At 42.7% G+C, this 20,649-nt stretch overlaps 1 protein-coding gene across 1 annotated transcript in view; it reads right to left on the reverse strand.

The window, feature by feature from the left end:
* The window catches only part of LOC145414574 (glutamate receptor 1-like), a 576,687-nt gene that overhangs the window by 289,939 nt on the left and 266,099 nt on the right, over positions 1-20,649 (reverse strand). The window contains exons 4-5 of the mRNA XM_080284127.1: positions 19,936-20,068; positions 2,514-2,634 (exon numbers count right to left, since the gene is read on the reverse strand). Coding sequence (XP_080140253.1) covers positions 2,514-2,634; positions 19,936-20,068 — 254 coding nt within the window. The remainder of the gene's footprint in view (positions 1-2,513; positions 2,635-19,935; positions 20,069-20,649) is intronic.

Raw genomic sequence — 20,649 nt, forward strand, 5'->3', positions numbered from 1 at the left:
CACCGCCGACGCCTCGCCGATGTCGGCGATCATACGTGGTTTATACGCCGGGTAATCACCGACGTCGCCGAGGTGTCGGCTTGTTGTCGACGACTAATCAGCGAAATTTTACAAAATCGTGGAGGGCCACGACGTTTTCATGCAGCACGAAAACGTCGTGGCCCCCCACGATAAATTTCCACCTCGTCCGACGTATCGGCGACATGCCACGAATGGACAAGATTTTGATCACGAATACCCACGATTAGGGATTTTTGACACATCATGACTTTATCTTCCCCACTTTTGCCCAAGTGGGAGAGGGCCTTAAACTGCACTCACTGGAAACTCTTCTGATGGTATTTTGTGTGTTGTGGGGATGGCTCAGTCTGTTGGTGTGGGAGTGGGTATGGCAAAGTAGTAATCAATGAATAAATGATGCAGGATAGACACTGATAACTAAGGATCAAGCTCTACGATGTCGCCTGTGCATCTTGTGGGGGTTACTGAACCAAAATATGTAGATACTGAACACATACCGTTTAGCCTACATAAAAATAAGATGTATGATGCAAAATAAATCCCTTGTGAACAGGAGGTACGAAAGGTTTAATAAGTAAAAGGAATCGCTTTGAGAGAGGAGTTATGAAACGTGTAAGATGTATATAGAATAAATCGCTTAAGAAGAGCCGTTAAGAAAGGCGCAAGATGTATATAAAATAAATTGTTCAAGGAGTTACGAATGGTGTAAAATGCAAAATATATCGCTTACGATGAGGAGTTACGAAAGGGAGAGGTGTTACGATGGGTTTAAGAAGCAAAATAAATCGCTTCGGGAGAGAACGTATGAAAAGTGTAAGATGTAGATAAACTGCTTAGCGAAAGACGTTATGGAAGGTGTAAAATGGAACATAAACCACTTGGGAAGAGGAGTTATGAAAATATTTAGCGAAGGAGAATACAAGTGTCGTAGGGAAGGTCCAATTTCCACCCCTAAGTAGCAATTAAACTGAAGTGATTGGCTGTGTGACTCGAAGAAAACGGGATTTGGATAGAGAGGGGGGCTTAGGTAAGGTGATGAGAGGCAAAAAAGAGGTAATAAAAGATTAGGGTGGGTGATAAATGATAACGGTAGAGGTCTTGAGTGAGGTGATAACAGGCAGGAGTGTGGTGATAAATGATATACGAGGCAGGAGTGAGGTGATAAATAAGAGGCAGGAATGAGGTGATAAATGACGCAAGAGGCAGAAGTCAGGCGATAAATGGTATAAGAGGCAGGAATGAGGTGATAAATGATATAAGAGGCAGGAATGAGGTGATAAATGATATAACAGGCAGGAGTCAGGCGATAAATGGTATAAGAGGCAGGAGTGAGGTGATAAATGATATAAGAGGCAGGAGTGAGGTGATAAATGATATAACAGGCAGGAATGAGATGATAAATGATATAAGAGGCAGGAGTGAGGTGATAAATGATATAAGAGGGAGCAGTGAGCTGATAAATGATATAACAGGCAGGAGTGAGGTGATAAATGATATAAGAAGCAGGAGTGAGGTAATAAATGATATATGGGGCAGGAGTGAGGTGATAAATGATATAAGAGGCAGGTGTGTGGTGATAATGAAATAAGAGGCAGGAGTTGGGTAATACATGATAAGGGTAGATGAGGAGAGAAAAGATGGAGAAGCATATGCGACATTCTGAGTGTCATTAAGGGGTGTGGGGAGGGTAAGCTGACCAGGAGGCAAGTGTGAAGTGATAAATCATGAGGGATGGAGGTCCGGGGTAACCAGTGAAAGAGGAGAGAGAAATTATGAAGAAATAATATAGGGGAAGTAAAACAGGAAAGGTGAAAACAGAGAGAAAAATGAAGAAAATGAACGAGAAGTAAAACAGAAATAGTCAATGTGGCGAGAGAGAAATAAAGGATAGTTAATGAGAAGTAAAACAGAAAAGATGCATTTATGCTTTTTGTTGGAAACACGAGTCTTGATGAGGCACATAGAGCTACGTGGTGAAAGGGAGACTAAAATAAATATAAGGTGATAAATGATAAGGGAACGATAGATGGAGAGTCAATAGACAAACAGGTAGATTTATCCTAATCCAGTGCACAAGAGTCATTACGGAGTACGAGAAACGATAAGAAGTGGAAGATATAGGGAAGCTGCAGAGGTGAGGGTGGTGTCGTAAGTGCAAATAAAGATATAAGGAGACTGATGCAAATTTTCTCCCTGACCACGAACCGGAACATTCTACGTTACAGTATATCCAAGTCCCCAGCCACAATCCTGAAGAGAAACAAAGGCTAAACCGAGTAGGAGTGGTATGGGATGATAAAGGAGGAGCTGAGGTGGCGAGATGAGAAGCTGTACTCACGACGGGATATAAGAATAACGGAGGGAGTGTGAGGCCTAGTGTGGAGGAAGAGAGGAATGTGAGGGTGGGTGGTGGGTGGGAGTCGATTTGTGAGAGGGGTGGGGGTTAGGGCGGAAGTAGGATTGTGAGGAAGGGTGGTGGCGGTGGTACTCACAAGGCCGGACATAAGGTAGTGGTAGTTGCGTCGACCCATATGCACGTCCCTTACATGGCCAATGATAAGACTCTTGGCCATCTCCGTGCTGCAGTCCAACACCACGTACTTTTGGGTCCACCTGAAAGATGACGGTGAGAAAGAATTACAAGTCAACAGATTCATATTACTGGGTTCGACTACTGGCTACTGAAAGATTTACAATATACAAAATGGGTTCGACTACTGGCTACTGAAAGATTTACAATATACAAACATTAATGTCCTCGGCTATTGCTTTTTTATGTATACAATGGACACAAAAATATTTCATTCCTTCCGATATAACGAGAAAGAGAAATTATTTTGAAAAACCAGTGATGCAGTGTTAAAAGCCAAACAATATTTCGAGAATGTTATGTAAAGTCTCGTATTTACTCAATTCTACAGTTGAGCGATATGTCAGTCCGAAAGTGTAATTTTTCATTTAATTCACTTGAAACATATGGGGAGCTTATTTGGCAACTTTCCTATATTTCAAAACCTGTATTCCCGTGTATCGCATATAAATTTGATGCATATTTACTTTTCACATCAAGGTCAAGTTTGGCATGGAATTTTTTTCAATCCCCCTGGGAGATGAGGGGAGGGATACTTAATCACTATCTATGCTTGTCGTAAAAGGCGACTAAAAGAGGCTTTTTTGTCTCCAGTCTCCCTCTCTTTTCTGTCCTTCTCTTCTGTCCCACCTCTCCCCATGATACCCGGTGTAGCGTTATGATCTGTCCCCCTGTCCGCCCCCTATGGCGCATGCGCGGGAGTTGCCAGATACCGCCACAAATATGCCATTTGTCCTCTGATCTCTGTAGGGGTAACATGATCGGAGCCTCTCGCCCTTTGTTTACAATCGGCAAATGGTCATTCCGGCTTCTCTTATCATTCGTCTCAAAGCTTTCTCGGGTAGTTTCCGCCCTTAAATTAAATTAGGTTAGGCGGAAAGCAGTAAAAATTCGAATTTCTAAGGTATGAATGAGTTAGGTTGGATAAACATAGATATAATTAATCTGGGGACGAGTTATCTAATCTGTTAGGCGTGAGGATTGCCTTAGCTATGTATCTTTACAGGAATGAGTCAAGCTCGTACTGTCCCGTGTATTAAACCATTTTTATCACACATATCCTTGAAATTATAAATAGTTTTGGCACACACTACCTCATTCTGTTGCGCATTCCACTGATCAATTGTCCTGTTAGGGAAACTGAATTTCCTTACATCTTTATCACCTCCCTTTTTATGCTGTATTTTGCAATGTCCTCTTGCTGATGCTTCACACATATGATATATTTTCATTTACGTCTATTTTCTGTTCCCCTGATATGCATTTATATAGCATAATCATGTCTCCTCCTCCTCTTCTGCAGCGTTGGTAAATTTAATCTTTCCAGTCTTTCTCAGTACCTTAAATCCCTTAAGTTTGGTACCCATCTTGTAGTGGCCCGTTGTACTTTTTCAATCTTATCTGTGTTTTTTGAGATGAGGATTCCAGACTACTGTGATGCATACTCCAGAGTTGGTCTGATGAATATCTTCCTCAGCATATCTTCATTTATATATGTGAATGCTATTCTCATATTAACAAGCAATGTATACATGTTTCGTACCTTCTCACTGATGTGATCATCAGGAGATAGTCTGTTACTGATAATTACTCCTAGGTCCTTCTCCTTTTCTGATATGTGTAGGGTTGATCTTCCTAACTTATAATACCAATCTGGTCTTTTCTCACTTTTACCCAATTTTATTACATGACACTTATCCACATTAAATTCCATTTGCCATTTATTGCTCCATTCATGAAGCTTGTTCAATTCCTCTTGCAGCTCTTTGCAAGAATCTGTTAGTAACTTTCTTTTGAATTTTTGCATCATCTGCAAACATATTCAGATTGCTTCCATTTCCAATATTACTATCTATGCCATTTATATATACTAAAAACATAATATACAAAAAACATAACTGAGCCCTATGGAACTCCGCTGGTCACTTCCCTCCATGATCAGTAATTCCCCCTTAATATTGTTCTCATTTCCCTTTTTCTGAGAAAATCCTGCATCCAACAGTGGAGATTGCCTTGGATACCTCCTTGATGGTACAGCTTCCATAAAAGTCTTTGGTGCGGTACTATGTCAAATGCTTTCTTAAAATCTAAATAGATACTGTCCACCCATCCTTCTCTTTTCTGTAATGTTTCTCTAACTTTGTCATAATTGCTTAGAAGATTAGTAACACATGATTTTCCCTTCCTAAAACCGAACTGCCTCTCTTTTATCATACCATGTTGTAGATGTTTTACCCAAACTTCCCTTATCAGCTTTTCTAGTATCTTACAACACTGGTCAGTGATACTGGTCTGTAGTTGAGTAGTTCTCATTGTGTTAAATTTGACTAGTGTACAGGTATTTGTAGACCTCACAGGTGATTAAGAGGGATGAGTAAAGGACTCATGAATGGAATGGAATGAAATGGAATGGAATTAAAAAAAAAAAAAAAAAAAAGGAAAGCGAGCACCAAGCCACTCAATGACTAAGTTTCCCCCTGGGGAGGGGGGGGGGATAGAATACCTCCTCAGTATCCCTGCTTGTCGCAAAAACTGTCTAAAAGGGACACTTTAATCTTCATCCTTCCTCTTTTCCCCCTCTGCTTCTTGTACTTTATCAGTCCCACCTCTCTGCCTTATATTTTCACTTTAATACCCACCCAACTCCTATTGTAGTGCCATATAGTTATTGACTGGCTTGGTGCTCGCTTTCCTTTCTTTTTTTTTTTTTTTTTTTTTTTAATAATCAATTCCATTCAATGACTAAGTTATATGGCACTAACTTGGGTGGGTATTGAAAATATATGGCAGAGAGGTGGAACATACAGTACAAGAAGCAGAGGGGGAAAAGGGGAAGGATTTTTAGTCGGCTTTTACGACAAACAGGGATAATGAGGAAGTATTCTATCCCCCCCTTCCCGAGGGGAAAGGATTCGTGAGATAACCGTGACTGGGAGCTGGCTTAGTTTCCATTGATAGTACCCCTCTGGGGAGGGGGGACAGAATACTTCCTCAGTATCCCTGCTTGTGGCAAAAGGGGCACTTTAATCTCCATCTTTCCCCTCTTCCTACTCTGCTTCTGTACTTTATGTGTCTTACCTCTCTGCCTTACATTTTCACTTTAATACCCACCAAACCCTCTTCCATTATAGTGCCATGTAGTCATTGTTTTAGCTTGGTACTGGCGCTTATTATTCACCTCCTCTTGTACTTCATGTGTCTTATCTCTCAGCCTTATATTTTCACTTTAACAACCACCCAACCTCCTTCCACCTCAGTGCCATATTTTCATTGGCTTGGTGCTAACTTTTTTTTTTTTTTCTGTGTTCATTGCATTTCCACTGATAGTACGGTATATAAATATATCCTGTGCTACTGGACACGACAGGGTATATGTTACTGCACATGTGGGCAGATTTAAATAAACGATTGGTATTAAAATATGCCAATCAGTGATGTGCAGTAATGTACCCAATCTGCTGAATAACCTAACTTAGGATTTTTTTTTTTATTTCCCATAACAACTAGTATCTGAAGTGATCTCAGTAACGTAACTGATAAGGGTTTTTACTTTATCATTATCCATTGAATCAGTAGCAGTGCTGTAACAGTGTGAACAGGAAACTTCACTAAGCATACCCTACTGGAGTGCATACTGTTTTCATAGTGTTTGGAGTTAAAAGTACTTTTCCATAAATGAAATTTTGAGGCTAATTTTTATTTCACATTGACTGAACTTGAACTATACTGGACTAGCCTAACACTCTTATGTGAGATTTCTCAAAACTAAAGGGAGATGTAAGATTTCTCAAAACTAAAGGGATTGGATTGGATAATTGGAAAAAAAAAAAGGAAAACGAAAAGCTAGCACCAAGCCACTTATTGACTCTATGACATTTAAAAGGGGTTGGGTGGGTATTAAAGTGAATATATAACGCAGAGAGGAAGCTATCTAAATATGTTTGCAGATGACGCAACAATTCAAAAGTAAATTACTAACATAGATTCTTGCAAAGAGCTGCAAGAGGAATTGAACAAGCTTCATGAATGGAGCAATAAATGGCAAATGGAATTTAATGTGGATAAGTGTCATGTAATTAATTTGGTAAAAGTGAGAAAAGACCAGATTGGTATTATAAGTTAGGATGATCAACCCTACACATATCAGAAAAGGAGAAGGACCTAGGAGTAATTATCAGTAACAGAATGAGGTAGTGTGTGCCAAAACTATTTATAATTTCAAGGATATGTATGATAAAAATGGTTTAATACACGGGACAGTACGAGCTTGACTCATTCCTGTAAAGATACATAGCTAAGGCAATCCTCACGCCTAACAGATTAGATAACTCGTCCCCAGATTAATTATATCTATGTTTAACCAACCTAACTCATTCATACCTTAGAAATTCGAATTTTTACTGCTTTCCGCCTAACCTAATTTAATTTAAGGGCGGAAACTACCCGAGAAAGCTTTGAGACGAATGATAAGAGAAGCCGGAATGACCATTTGCCGTTTGTAAACAAAGGGCGAGAGGCTCCGATCATGTTACCCCTACAGAGATCAGAGGACAAATGGCATATTTGTGGCGGTATCTGGCAACTCCCGCGCATGCGCCGTAGGGGGCGGACAGGGGGACAGATCATAACGCTACACCGGCCTGTATTTTCCATCTTCTATCAGGTTACACATCTGGCTTCATGACATGAAGAGTATAAGGATCTCCCATTCACGTTGACGCTTCTTCCCTTCCTGGATCAAGCCTTTCAGCAAACTCAACTATCTCACTTCTACGCCAAGACCACCATCCTCACCGCCAACACCACTTCAATGCCAACGTCACTTTAACGCCGACTCCACTTCAACATCGACACCACTTTGACGCCGACGCCACTTCAACGCCAAGACCATCTACATCTTCCCTATTTCTGCTCCATTGCTAGTCATATATCTTTGCTCTGAATTTGTGTAATATGTTCTTTGAAACCTGGTGCTAAAAATACATTCATTTCAGTCTTTTTCAAACGCATTTCAAACTTAAAAAAAAAATGTTCCAGTGATCGGCTTCGTTCGTTTAGTTCGTTTTTAAAGGCTCCAACATGCTTGCATGTGTCGGCCTTGGTCACCTAATGGCGGCTCTCCACGCTGCACGATCCATTGCAGCCTCCCTGTTCAGTCCCTTAACCCTGAGGTCACACTTAATGACCTCGTCCCATGTCTTTCTTGGTCTACCCCTCATAACCCCACCCCCAACATTAACACTTCTCACCTTCCTCACCCAATTATCATCCCCCATCCTCTCCACATGTCCAAATCATCTCAATCTACCTCTCCTCATCACAACACCAATACACTCCAGTCCCATCCTATCTCTCAACTCTTCCATCGTAAACCCAGCCCCTCCAGGCCGTGGACGCAGGGACGCACTGCACATCCACCTAATCATTGTCATTTCTGTACGTCTGAGCCGGCGAATATCTTCCTCCTTCACTGCCCAGGTCTCACTACCATACAGCATTACACTCCTAACACATGGTGCATACAAAGACCCCTTATCACGTAGGGAGAGTCCTCTCAATGTCAGGAGAGGCAAGAGCTCCCTGAACTTCTTCCAACCACTTCTCACCCTAGCCACAGAGCTAGCTCCAGCCCCACCTCCAGCACACAACATGTCTCCCAAATAACAAAACTCTTCCACACACTCAAGAGATTCACCAGCAAGTTCAATCCTTTCACGTCTGACAATCTCCACCTGCTCACTCCGACACGCCGTACACATAAAATCAGCATTATCTCGCAGTCTACCTCTGATACCACTACATCTCTTATGCACCCATTTATCACACACACTGCACAAGATGGAATTACTTCCCACGCCCTTGTGGCAAACTGCACATGGCCACTCTCCCTCGTCTTTGACAGTACCGCCACCAACCCTAGATATCATCACTTTTGTTTTATCTGCATTTACCCTTAAACTCTTGTGCCCCATACCATCTCTCCACTTCCTAAACCTTTCCTCTGCCTCCCTTTCGTTCTCTCCAATCAATACCAAATCATCAGCATACAACAACTCCCACGGAAGTCCATTTCTAAAGTCACGTGAAAGGGCTTCAAGTACCATGATAAACAACATGGGACTCAAGACTGACCCCTGATGCACTCCAACATTCACGGAAAACTCATCACTCAAATCTCCATTCACTCTTATCTGGGTGTGAGCACCCACATACATAGCAATAACCACCCTAACCAGCCACTCCTCCAAGCCAAGCTTTCTCATTGCCCACTTCACCACCTCTCTAGGGACTCTGTCAAAAGCCTTTTCCAAATCAACAAAAACAAAATAAAGATCCCTTCTCCTACCAATATATTTTTCCTGAAGCTGACGAACAATGAATATAGCATCAGTGGTCTCCCTACCTGGCATAAACCTAAACTGCATCTCATCAATATTCACTCTTTCTCTAATCATACCTTCTAAAACTCTCTCTATTACCTTCATTATCTGATCTAAAAGCTTTATACCTCTATAATTTCCTCTTTCCAGGGCATCACCCTTCCCTTTATACACATTTACAACTACACTCTTCAGCCAACTATCTGGGACAACACACTCATAAATAATCCTATTTATCAGGTCAGTGACTAAACTCACCCCTATATCGCCTGAGGCAGTCAACCCAGACACACCTGCTGCCTTCCCCACCCTCATCCTGCCTATTGCCTCACTCACAGTAGCAGTATCAATCAAAGGCCAAGGGCCAGACACTGGATCTGCTGGCTCCAAACCTTCCCTGTCCCAGTCAAACTCCTCATTCAACAACCGGTTATAATGCTCCCTCCATGCATCTTTAATATCCTCACTGTTCACCACTACCCTTCCTTCATCATTCTTCACACACCGCTCACCTATAATATCCTGATTATCCCTCTTTACTTGACCTGCCACCCTAAATATCATATTTTTCTTTTCCCCATGATTTAGGTTATCAAGTAAAAGTCTCTGTGACTCAGACTTTGCCCTGTATACCTCTCTTCTAGCCCTACGCTTGGCAGCCAAATATTCCTCGTTGCTACCACCCTTCTTCCATTCCCGGAAAAGCCTTCTTCTCTCCTTAACTGCAGCTTCTACACCCTCATCCCACCACCAAGTTACTTTATGTCTTGGTGGTCCAATTGTCCAACCGCATGTCACATCAGTAACTCTCAAGAAATTGTTCTTGAGGGCTCTGTGCTGTTCATTAACACCTCTGTCTACAGCTCCCTGTTCAGCCACCACTCTCCTCAACTCGCTATAGAAGGCATCCCTTACTACTTGGTTTTTCAGCTTCCAAATTTTCCTCCTAGGTACATAAGTCCTCTTTTTCATTACTTGTTCTTTAAGCACCATATCACAAATCAATAGTTTGTGCTGCTGCACACACTCCTCACTTCCTATAACTTTAACATCCCTCACTAACCTCCCATCGGCCCTCCTAACCAGAAAATAATCTATCTGACTGCTATTTCCTTCAAATATATTTTGCAGATGTACTGAATAATAATAATAATAATAATGATAATAATAATAATAATAATAATATAAGAAGAAGAAGGCTCAACACCTGGAAAAGGTTTTGCTGGACAAGAAATACTTGAAAATCAGAATTAAGATCCATTAACTTTAAGGTGCTTGATCACACTGCGTTTACAGGACTAAGTCATAGGGAGATGGAACGAGACTGAGGAAGACCGTTCGAGACTCTTTTAGACTCTTTTTAAAATGCAGCAGGTAAGCTCTAGAATCTAGAGCTTACCTGCTGCATTTTTAAAAGACAGAGTATCAGTTAACTCCTCGATTAGACAGCTGGCAGAAAAGGAATGACACTGATATGAAATACTATTTTTTTTTGCTATTATAAACGTTTGAACATTCTGAAGACAATATTCTTTATGATATTTTGAACTACCTAAATATTACGAAGTTACTTATGCATACAATATGCTAAGCAATTAACCCCCCTCACCATGAACTTTTTTTTTGTTCTAATTCTGTTCTTACCACTGCCATATTATCTGATTCAGCAGTGGATGCTAACTATCGTACTACAGGGGTTAACCACTTCACTCTGATGACGTATTTTGTATTCTATTCTCCCAAAATTCAGATGGTGCTGGGGTGGGATGCTTTCATGTGGTGGCACCGATTACAACCAGGTGGCTTTCACTGCCCTGTTATACAAGCGTTCCTCAATTACCCCACTATCCCCTGAAAGGAGGACGGTGTGCTACAGGGGCGAAGCTTCAGGCTGCAGTCCACTGGGTTCATGTTTCAGATCAACCCGGAACTACCACAACCAACGCCACCACCACTACTACTACCTTTAGATGATTTTATTCAACTCTGGAAAGATGTTATCCATCTTTCCTAGACGAGATAAAGGCAAATCCACCTTGGGCGTGGGCCTATTGTGAAGGAGGTATGGGAAGTAAATGTTCGCATCCAGCCACTCTGTCTCCATTAAGAAGAAACTGCAGGGAAATTCCAGTGTCGTTACTTGAGCCCTGTGTCTCAGCGGGCCGCCACATGCAAAGCACACACGCACACAATCTCACACACATACACACTAGAAAAGAGCGCGCGCGCGCACACACACACACACACACACACACACACACACACACACACACACACACACAGGCAAGCGCGCGCACACACACGCACGAGGCAGCATTCATATGTAGATGGTTTGCCTTGCTTTCCGGGCCGGTCGAAAACAACCTTGCTTTCCCGAAATTTTCGCCCTGTCTCCTTCGCATCGATCTAGCCTATCTAGACTTTCTCGTATTTATCGTCAGTTTTCTCTGCGTTGCTTACGTGGATCTCCCTCTCTCTCTCTCTTTCTTAGTAAAAGTACGGGTTAAAACAGAGGCCTGGAAACGTGAGGAGTTATGGACAGTATATAGCTGTGTGTGTGTGTGTGTGTGTGTGTGTGTGTGTGTGTGTGTGTGTGTGTGTGAGAGAGAGAGAGAGAGCGCACTAGTTTGGGGGGGGGGGGGACGGGGGAAAGTGGTCTCCTGATGCTGCTAAAGTCCCCTGATCTTTGTAACAATATGCAATCAGTTGTCAATTAACGAAGCACCGTATTCCATGCAGCACGGGACATTTATCACCTCTGAATACGCAATTCATTCTGACCATTACATATTACCCCTCTCTTTTAAGATATTCACATCGCTTTAACACACACACACACACACACACACACACACACACACACACACACACACACACACACACACACGTGTGTGTGTGTGTGTGTGTGTGTGTGTAATATCCCACTGAGAATCCAGGTCCAGTAAACTTGACGGAAGTGGGCACTTTCAAGATGAATCCCAGGGTTCCGACTTATGGGCTTTGTGACAATGAGCCTATAGGCGGAGGGCGGTACACGAAGTATCTTTCCAGCAAAAGCCTATCCTCAGTAACCCTGAGATTCGATGAATTGTGCACTGATAACTTTTACAGTTTCAGTATTTCACTGAGAGCCCTGGTTCTGTACAACAGACAGAACTTGGCATTTTCAACAGTTAGTTAAGGAGAGAAACCTGGGGCTCGGACTTATAATCTTTGGGACTATAAGCCGATAGGTGGAGGGCAGTGCGCTAAAGACATATTTTTTTTTAATGCATGGAAGAAGGAACGCAAAGGCCAGAAGACCGCAAAACTGTTCCCTCCAAGAAAAAAAAAAAATCAAGGTCTCTTCATTTCGAACTCCCATCTAGTTGAAGATGTCTCTCCTAAGCAATATAAATTCACTTGGAGAGCAGATATTTACTATTAATAAAAAATCTTTACTCCTTTATTATTTAATCTCTTCACTACGATGACTCATTTTCCCTGTCCTTGCTGCTACTAGACTCTTTTATCCAACTTAGGCCAACACCCCAGCAGTGGTGTTATTGAAGGTGTTATTTAACCCATCCAACTTAGGCCAACACCCCAGCAGTGGTGTTATTGAAGGTGTTATTTAACCCATCCAACTTAGGCCAACACCCCAGCAGTGGTGTTATTGAAGGTGTTATTTAACCCATCCAACTTAGGCCAACACCCCAGCAGTGGTGTTATTGAAGGTGTTATTTAACCCATCCAACTTAGGCCAACACCCCAGCGGTGGTGTTATTGAAGGTGTTATTTAACCCATCCAACTTAGGCCAACACCCCAGCGGTGGTGTTACTGAAGGTGTTATTTAACCCATCCAACTTAAGCCAACACCCCAGCGGTGGTGTTATTAAAGGTTTTATTGCACCCATCCAGCTCACAGAGCCTCTTCTGAGCTAAGTTAATGGCCAAGTAACAGCCAGATTATATACCAAAAACAGTGACGGGAGTGAAGGCGTTAACCCAGATCCATGAAACCTCATGTGTGCCGTGGATTTCTCCGAGTTAAATATAACCCTTTGACGTCTGCAGGAGCCAGTGATAAAAACAATACTGCACGAGATCATTCATATAATACAATACACATAATATATATACAGTAGATAAACTACATACCAGATTTATTCATCTCTGGAAAGAGTAGTGAAGATGTTCAGAAAGGCTACATGCAACACCAACAGTTCAAAAGACTATTCAAAGCTCAATAAAATCGTTCAGGAAATGGCAAAATGGGTTTATTATTATTATGATTATTATTGTTGTTGTTGTTTTTGTGGGTGTTATTGCAGTTGTTGATGTTGCTGATGCTGTTTTTGCTACCCCAGGTTCATCTGAAATGTAAACCCAGTGGACAGCAGGCTAAAGTTGTCCCCCTTCCAGTCCACCATCCTCTCTTGGGGGGGACAGAGTAGTAGTAGTAGTAGTAGCAGTAGCGGTAGCAGTAGTAGCAGTAGCGGTAGCAGTAGTAGCAGCAGTAGTAGCAGCAGAAGCAGCAGTAGTAGCAGCAGTAGTAGTAGCAGCAGTAGTAGCAGCAGCAGAAAGCAGCAACAGTAGCAGCAGCAGTAGTAGCAGCAGCAGTAGTAGTAGCAGCAGTAGTAATAGTACTACTAGTAGTAGTAGTAGTAGCAGCAGTAGTAGGAGTAGGAGCAGGAGTAGGAGTAGTAGTAGGAGTAGTAGTAGTAGTAGTAGTAGTAGTAGTTATTGTTGTTGTTGTTGTTGTTCCCTAGGCAGTCTGGCCGAATAGCCCCGAGTCCCTTTGGAAGGCCATACCCGAGACCGGGCTTTCCCACAGAGCTCTCAAAGAGTGTATGTTGTGTTGTTGGCATGGGTGATTGTGTGCAATGCAGTCTTCCGTAATGTGCTTAATAGTATGGGATAGTGTGTTACATCCTGGACAGGCATCAGCGACGGAGTCATCCAGCCTCTTCTGGTAGCTTAAGAGTTGCTGCATGGTGTCCACATCTCAGCCAGGCCAGGTGGACCCTGTCCTCACGAGGGAGATAGGATTCAGAAGGGTGGATGTCAGGAAGCCGTGCATTCAGCTGTGTGTTGTTTTTAAGTGACTGAATGGAGTGGCGAGTGATTTGAGTGTGGATATGTTTCTGGAAGCTGGTCTGAGGTGGGCGAGGGGGAAGAGATGACAGTATTTGTGTATGATATCGTGTGCTGGGTGTTGTTTCGATGTTCCTTGGTGTGGATAGATGTGCTGTCATGTAATGTAGTGGATGTTGTGGGTTTGTGGAGGCTGCAGCAAGAATCTGGGTGCCTCTCATGTCTAGGTGATCCTTGACTTTGAGGACTTTGGTTTCTTGATGTAGGTGGTCTGTGGGTGTAGTAGCTGTGCAGCCTGTGATTATTTTTAGGGCCTTGTTCTGTATGGTCTGTAGAGTGTTGTAGTGTGTTTTGGTGAGGTTAGGAGCCCATGAAGGGCTTGCATAATTCATCACTGAACGTATGTATCGTTTGTACTGTATACTGTGGTGGTGATTTCCTTGTTGTGTCCGAATGTTGTATGGGCAAGTGACCTCAAAGCATTGAGTCTTGGTGTTATTTTATTTTTAATGTTTGTGATGTGTTGTTTAAATGACACTGATGTATTGTATGTCACACCAAGGATTTTGTGTGTGTGTGTGTGTGTGTGTGTGTGTGTGTGTGTGTGTGTGTGTGTGTGTGTGTGTGTGTGTGTGTGTGTGTGTGTGTGTGTGGTAGGGGAGTGTTGTTTATGATGACGTGTGGGATGTGACTGTGTTCTGCTGTCCAGTTTGTGAGATGGGTCACTGTAGATTTGGCTGGGGCTATTTTGAGCCTGTTTGTGGTGAACCATTCGCGTAGTGTGTTAACGTAAGTTTGGAGGATGTGTGTAGTTGTGTTTGCGTTTTGATGCATACATGTCAGTGTTATATCATTTGCATAGGAAGCTATGTGTATCTGTGGTGTGTGGGGTGTGGGTATGTCCCGCATGTATAGGTTAAAGAGTGTAGGGGGAAAAACAGATCCTTGGGGGACGCCATTTGTGAAGTTTCTGATGTCAGAAGACTGACCGGAAATGTTACGTGTGCACATCTGCGTGCTATGTAGTTTGCCAACCATCTTTTTGTGTTATTGTGCATGTCTGTGCTGAGTATTTTGTTTGTGAGGTTGTGGCGGGGGATGGCATCGAAGCTTTGCTGATGTCTAGTATGACTAGGAGTGTTCTGTGTGGTGGACTAGCTGAATTCATGCCATCGAAAACTCTCAGTGTAAGGTCTGTAAGAAGGGTGTTTGTGGAGTGCAGTGGCCTGAAGCCATGTTGTGTTTGGGCTAAGGGAATGTGAGGTGTGACTAGTTGTAGTACCAGTCGTTCAGTGACTTTAGAGGGGGTGCAGAGGAATGTGATGGGGCGATGTGAGGAGGGTAACGTGGGGTCTTTGTTGGGTTTAGGGATAGTGATGATAATGCCATGCTTCCAGATGTTGGGTATTATGCTGTGTGAGCAGCTGTAGTTTGATATGTTGGTGAGTGCTTGTATGCCTTGTGGTCAAAGGTGTTTAAGGTGAATGTTGCTTATGTTGTCTGGTTCACAGGCAGATGAGTGCTTAAGCTTGTTAATGATGTGCTTCGTCTGTTTGTAAGTGAAAGGTGTGTAGTCTGCGTCTGAGGGGAACTGTCTCTTACGTCGGATAATACGTTGGTCTTCGGGATGGGGGTTTAGATGGCTGACTTGTGAAAAGTGATTGATGGGAGTGTTTGCTTGTTGTTTGTTTGAAGGTATGGTGTCTGTAGTTGTGATGGCAGCATGTGAGTGTGCAGTGTTGCTGCTGGAGAGTGTGATGCTGTTTAGTGTTTTGTAGAATTTACTGGTGTTTGTTTTGTGATCAAGTGTTTGGAGATAATTATTCCTGTTTAGCGTTTGCTGTTCTGATATTTTATTGTTTATCTGAGTGTTGAGTTCTTGTATTTGTTGTACGGTGTCTTGTGTATGGGGTGTTGGGGAGTGTCGCAGTGTGTCCCGTTGTCTGATGAGGCCTTGAATTTCTGGTGTGAAGTTGGGGTTCTGTCTCTTTCTGTTGCCTCTAGGGATGTGTCTTTTGTCTGCGTTTTGTAAAATTGTCTTGAAAGTGTGCACAGCGGTGTTGATGTTTGTGATGGGTGTACTGTTTAGTGTTGTTCTGTTTCAATTACAAAGGCCTCCCAGTTGGCTCTCTTATAATTAGTGTATGTGTGTTTGTGGCCAGCTGGGGTGAAGAGTGGTTTGGAAATTACGTTGCCCTTGTCGGAGAGATGCGCTCCACTGAGTGCCCTTCTAGTTATTTCAAGAATTGATTGGATTTTCTATATATTTTTCCTGCGGTAGATTATTTTTTTCATTATTTTTGGAATAAACGGTAAACAATTACTTCTTTTATTCTTAGCTTCGCCAGTCGTTCTGTTTCGGTTACAAAGGCCTCCCAGGTGGCTCTCTTATTATTAGTGTATGTGTGTTTATGGCCAGCCGGGGTGATTCTGGTTTTCCTAGTGATGAAGATTGGGAGGTGATCAGAACCTAGGGTTTTGACCACTCTCCAGGATGTAGTGGGAGCGAGGTTTGGGGAGCAGAAGGTGATGTCTGGGGATGATAAGAGGTCAGACGAAGGACGTATACTTACCCAGGCAGTTGAACCACCCGGTTATATCAGTGCCACCATACGAAGGCAACCCTCACCAGCACCAGAGGAAAACATTGCAAGAGCTATACAGCATATCCCCAAACATGACCTACGCAAAGTAATCCGTTCTCTCTCTCTATAAAAAAAAAAAAAAAAAAAAAAAACGAAAACCTTTCACAAAGACGCCAGTTTTATATTATCAGACAGTTTGTTAATGAAGGGGTTACTTAAAGAGGTTCATTAAGGATGTGTCTAATTCCTCCAGTTTTAAAATATCTCTTAATTCGAATAAAATCTGCTTGTATTTGCCAAAATAAAGCACAGAAAGACGTTATTGGAGTGTTTGTCGTGTCCGATTCTCAGCAGAGGTATCCCAGTCCATTCACCAACGCCATACAATCTTCACTACTCAGGTGCTAACACCCTCCGTCCATACTGAATACTTGCTAAATAGGAGGTCTCATTCAGGACTGATGTGATGGTATTTTCATTATTATTATCATTATTATTATTATTATTATTATTATTATTATCATCATTATTAATTTATTATTATTATTATTATTATTATTTCTTTATTTATTTATTTTATTTTCTTCGGTGGGTTTTGTGTCCAGTTTCAGTTTGTTTTAATGCAACCTTTCATCGGACTGTTCCCATCCCTAATTTGGAATCGATCATGCGGCTTGACAGACACCAGCCAGCTTCTCCTACCACTCAACCACCACTTGTCCCAAGACTTATCAGACTCACTGCAAAAGTAAGTATTTACCAAACTGCTATACTGAAAATTAGGGAATATTTAAACCAAACGTTTTAAGAATTATACCCACATTCGAAAAGTTGTTTACCAGGAAGATAAAACAGCTTCGACCCGACTTGCACCCTCTTCTGCTAAGACGAGAGGCGAATATACAGTATGTTTGTAGATGGTGGCGACCATCATCCACTCATTTGATGTACAGTAGTGCTGCCTACTTCCTCTTTAGCCTTTATCATTCTTTTTCTGTGCCTGCCCTCCTCTCTTCCTATTTCTCCCATTTTTCCTGTCACTTCTTATTGATTTTCTTTCCTTTACAGGTGGCTTTACATTGAGTGACAAGCCAAATGGCTTCCTGTAAGCCATGAAAACATTTACAACGCTGGGTGGTAACTATATAACTAAACCATACGTGCTCCCTACGTGTCAACAAGTGGGTTGGTGGAGGGTTAGTGCCCCTCCCCGTAAAACAAAATAATAACTAAATGTCAAATGGCCACCCCTTACGGGGCTGTGGCGACTGGCAATAGATATATAGATAGTGTATATACAGCAGTGAGACTGGGGATGCGGCAGGAGTGGGTCTCTCTTTCTCTCTCTCTCTCTCTCCCATTTTCTGCCTTGTACCTCTCATCTCCTCAATACACTTCTATTATCGCTTCCTTCCTCTTCCTTCATTCACTGTTCCCTACATTACCATCCTTTTTCTTCTCCCTTTCTTTTTACTGCTTTCTCATTTCCCTCTCCAGTTTCTGTCTTGTTTCCTTATTTCATTTATTCTTCTTTACTGTCTCCCTTTCCTTCTTGAATTCACTGCTCCTTCAATTTCCCACATTTTTCTATTCTCCATATTACTTCCTCTCTTCTTCCCAGTCACTCCCTGGTCTGCTTTTCATCTTTTCCATACATTCTCACTTTCCGTGTCCTTGCTCTTTCCTCCTCTGCTCTCACTGATGTGTGTCCTTCGTTGCTCATTTTCCCTGTTTACACACAATTTCTTGAACTATGAAGGGGTACTTCACAGGTGGGGCTAAAGGAACCTGTATACGTACACAAACACACACACACACACACACACACACACGTGGGGGGAAGGAGAGGGGACTAAAGTGGCGGAGGGGGCCGAATCAAAATATAAAAAAAGCAATACAGCATCGCACAGCAGGCAGGACATTCCAGTGTACTGTCCCTCTGCCCAGGACAATACACATTCACTGGGGGCGAGTGTAGAGGACGTTGCTGGGCCATTCTGTGTTGCATACACGTGGGGGGAAGTGTATCCACAGCCCCACGCCCAAACAAAAGTTATATAACGCCAGGTGGAAACTTTAAATGCCTTCATTGCTGAAAGCGGGGAAGGAAGAAGTTGGTATGAGAGAGAGAGAGAGAGAGAGAGAATGTGCGGAGAAACTGCACCATACCGCTTGTCTTAAAGAATTAAAGTTTGGTTTGTGGATAAGAACTGTATTCCCTACTGCGGCAAATTTCTTACCGCCTCTGTCAACACCACCACAGTCTTGTCAACAATACCAGTAAAGTGCGCTCTGTGAGCACGTGACAAGCGAACGAGCGTTTGTACATACACCTATCATCATAATTTCATCTTGGTGTAAACTTTCAGCATTACTGGTGAGGTAGCTGAACAATAACAGATGAATAATTGATCTAAAATAATTACTTTCTCATGTTCTCTCTCTCTCTCTCTCTCTCTCTCTCACACACACACACACACACACACACACACACACACACACACACACACACACACACACACACACACACACACACACACACACGGATGCACATGTGATGAAACTCATACTGCCATCAAGCAGTTTGTTTGGGGATGGATGTGGTGGTCATGTTACTTTGACCTGTTCTCAAATATAATGTGATGGTCAAACTCTTGGCTTGCCGTCAACCTTCCACCAAGTTTGGCTAAGCGTGAATCACAGCTGCATGAGAATACTTGTACACTACTTGTAAACTTGGTCACTTCATTACATAGTAAGTTTCAAAATCAGTCAGTGACAGAGTTCCATAGTGAAATATTTGTCAGCATCTACAAACCCACTGGACTGAACGAGGTCAAAGATATGCCATGTATAAGTAACGATATTATATGAATGCACCTAACAGTCTACCAATCCATCCATCCAGGTAACCATCCACTCACCTGTTGTAGATTCCTAGAACCTTAGGATGGCCTTAGTTATAACCAAATGCTTAAAAATCCATCCTTCCACCCAGGTGACCATCAAGCTACCTCTTTTTTTCAGGTTCCATGTATAAATAGTAGTATTGTAACTATGCACCAAACACTGCATTCATTCATTCATCCACCCAGCTACCCATCCACTCCTCTGCTGTTGCTTTCAAAGGTCATAAAGAATGCCATCACACTCAGCTTTGAAAATAGCAATCTATCTATCCACTTACCTGCTGTTGCTTTTCAAGGTCGTAAAGACGACCAACACATTCAGCTATAAAAATAACAACCTATCCAAGCACGCATCCTGGTACCATCCACTCACCTGCTGCTGCTTTCCAGGGTCCTAAGGAAGGCCAGGGCGTCATGGGCCGACTCGACACGCCTCACCACCCGAATCTCGAAGGACGCTTGGGCTGGTCGGAGGGACTGGTAAATCTTCTGGAGGCGTAGGAGGCCTGGGTGAAAGAAAAACGAAAGAGAGTTGAGTCACCAAGTTCTGAAGCCGGGATAAAAAGAAGGTACAGTTGGCAGGCAACATACGAAGCTGGTACAGCACCAGTGTGTAGCAGAGGTATACTTGACAACCTTGACAATCACATTTTTTGGCGGCACTGACATGGATGAATGGAGGTGTTAAATGTTAGATGAAATGACCAAGTGACTATGGTGCATGAACGTCGGAAACTGTAGGTAGACCTCCACTTCACACAGACACTGTCCCAGGTTCATGTGCTGCCAACTGTGCACACAGTCTGGAGTCACATGTCACGGAAGGGGATGATGTTCTGGTGGAGATAAGTTCCAGAGATAGGAATTACACACACACACACACACACACACACACACACACACACACACACACACACACACACACACACACACTCGGCTCAAATATAACGTGGGATCTTGCCTGGTGAGTCGCGGGTGTACTCCGAGCACCAAACACTTATAAAACTGTACTCTGATATTAAAACCGAATTTTCTCCTCCTACCCCCGGGGGTACGGGGGTTTTTCAAGAGTACTCCCCCAGTATCC

Source organism: Coenobita brevimanus, chromosome 1 (assembly GCF_032717465.1).
Source record: "Coenobita brevimanus isolate Jiangsu-jjx chromosome 1, ASM3271746v2, whole genome shotgun sequence".
Lineage (NCBI taxonomy): Eukaryota > Metazoa > Arthropoda > Malacostraca > Decapoda > Coenobitidae > Coenobita > Coenobita brevimanus.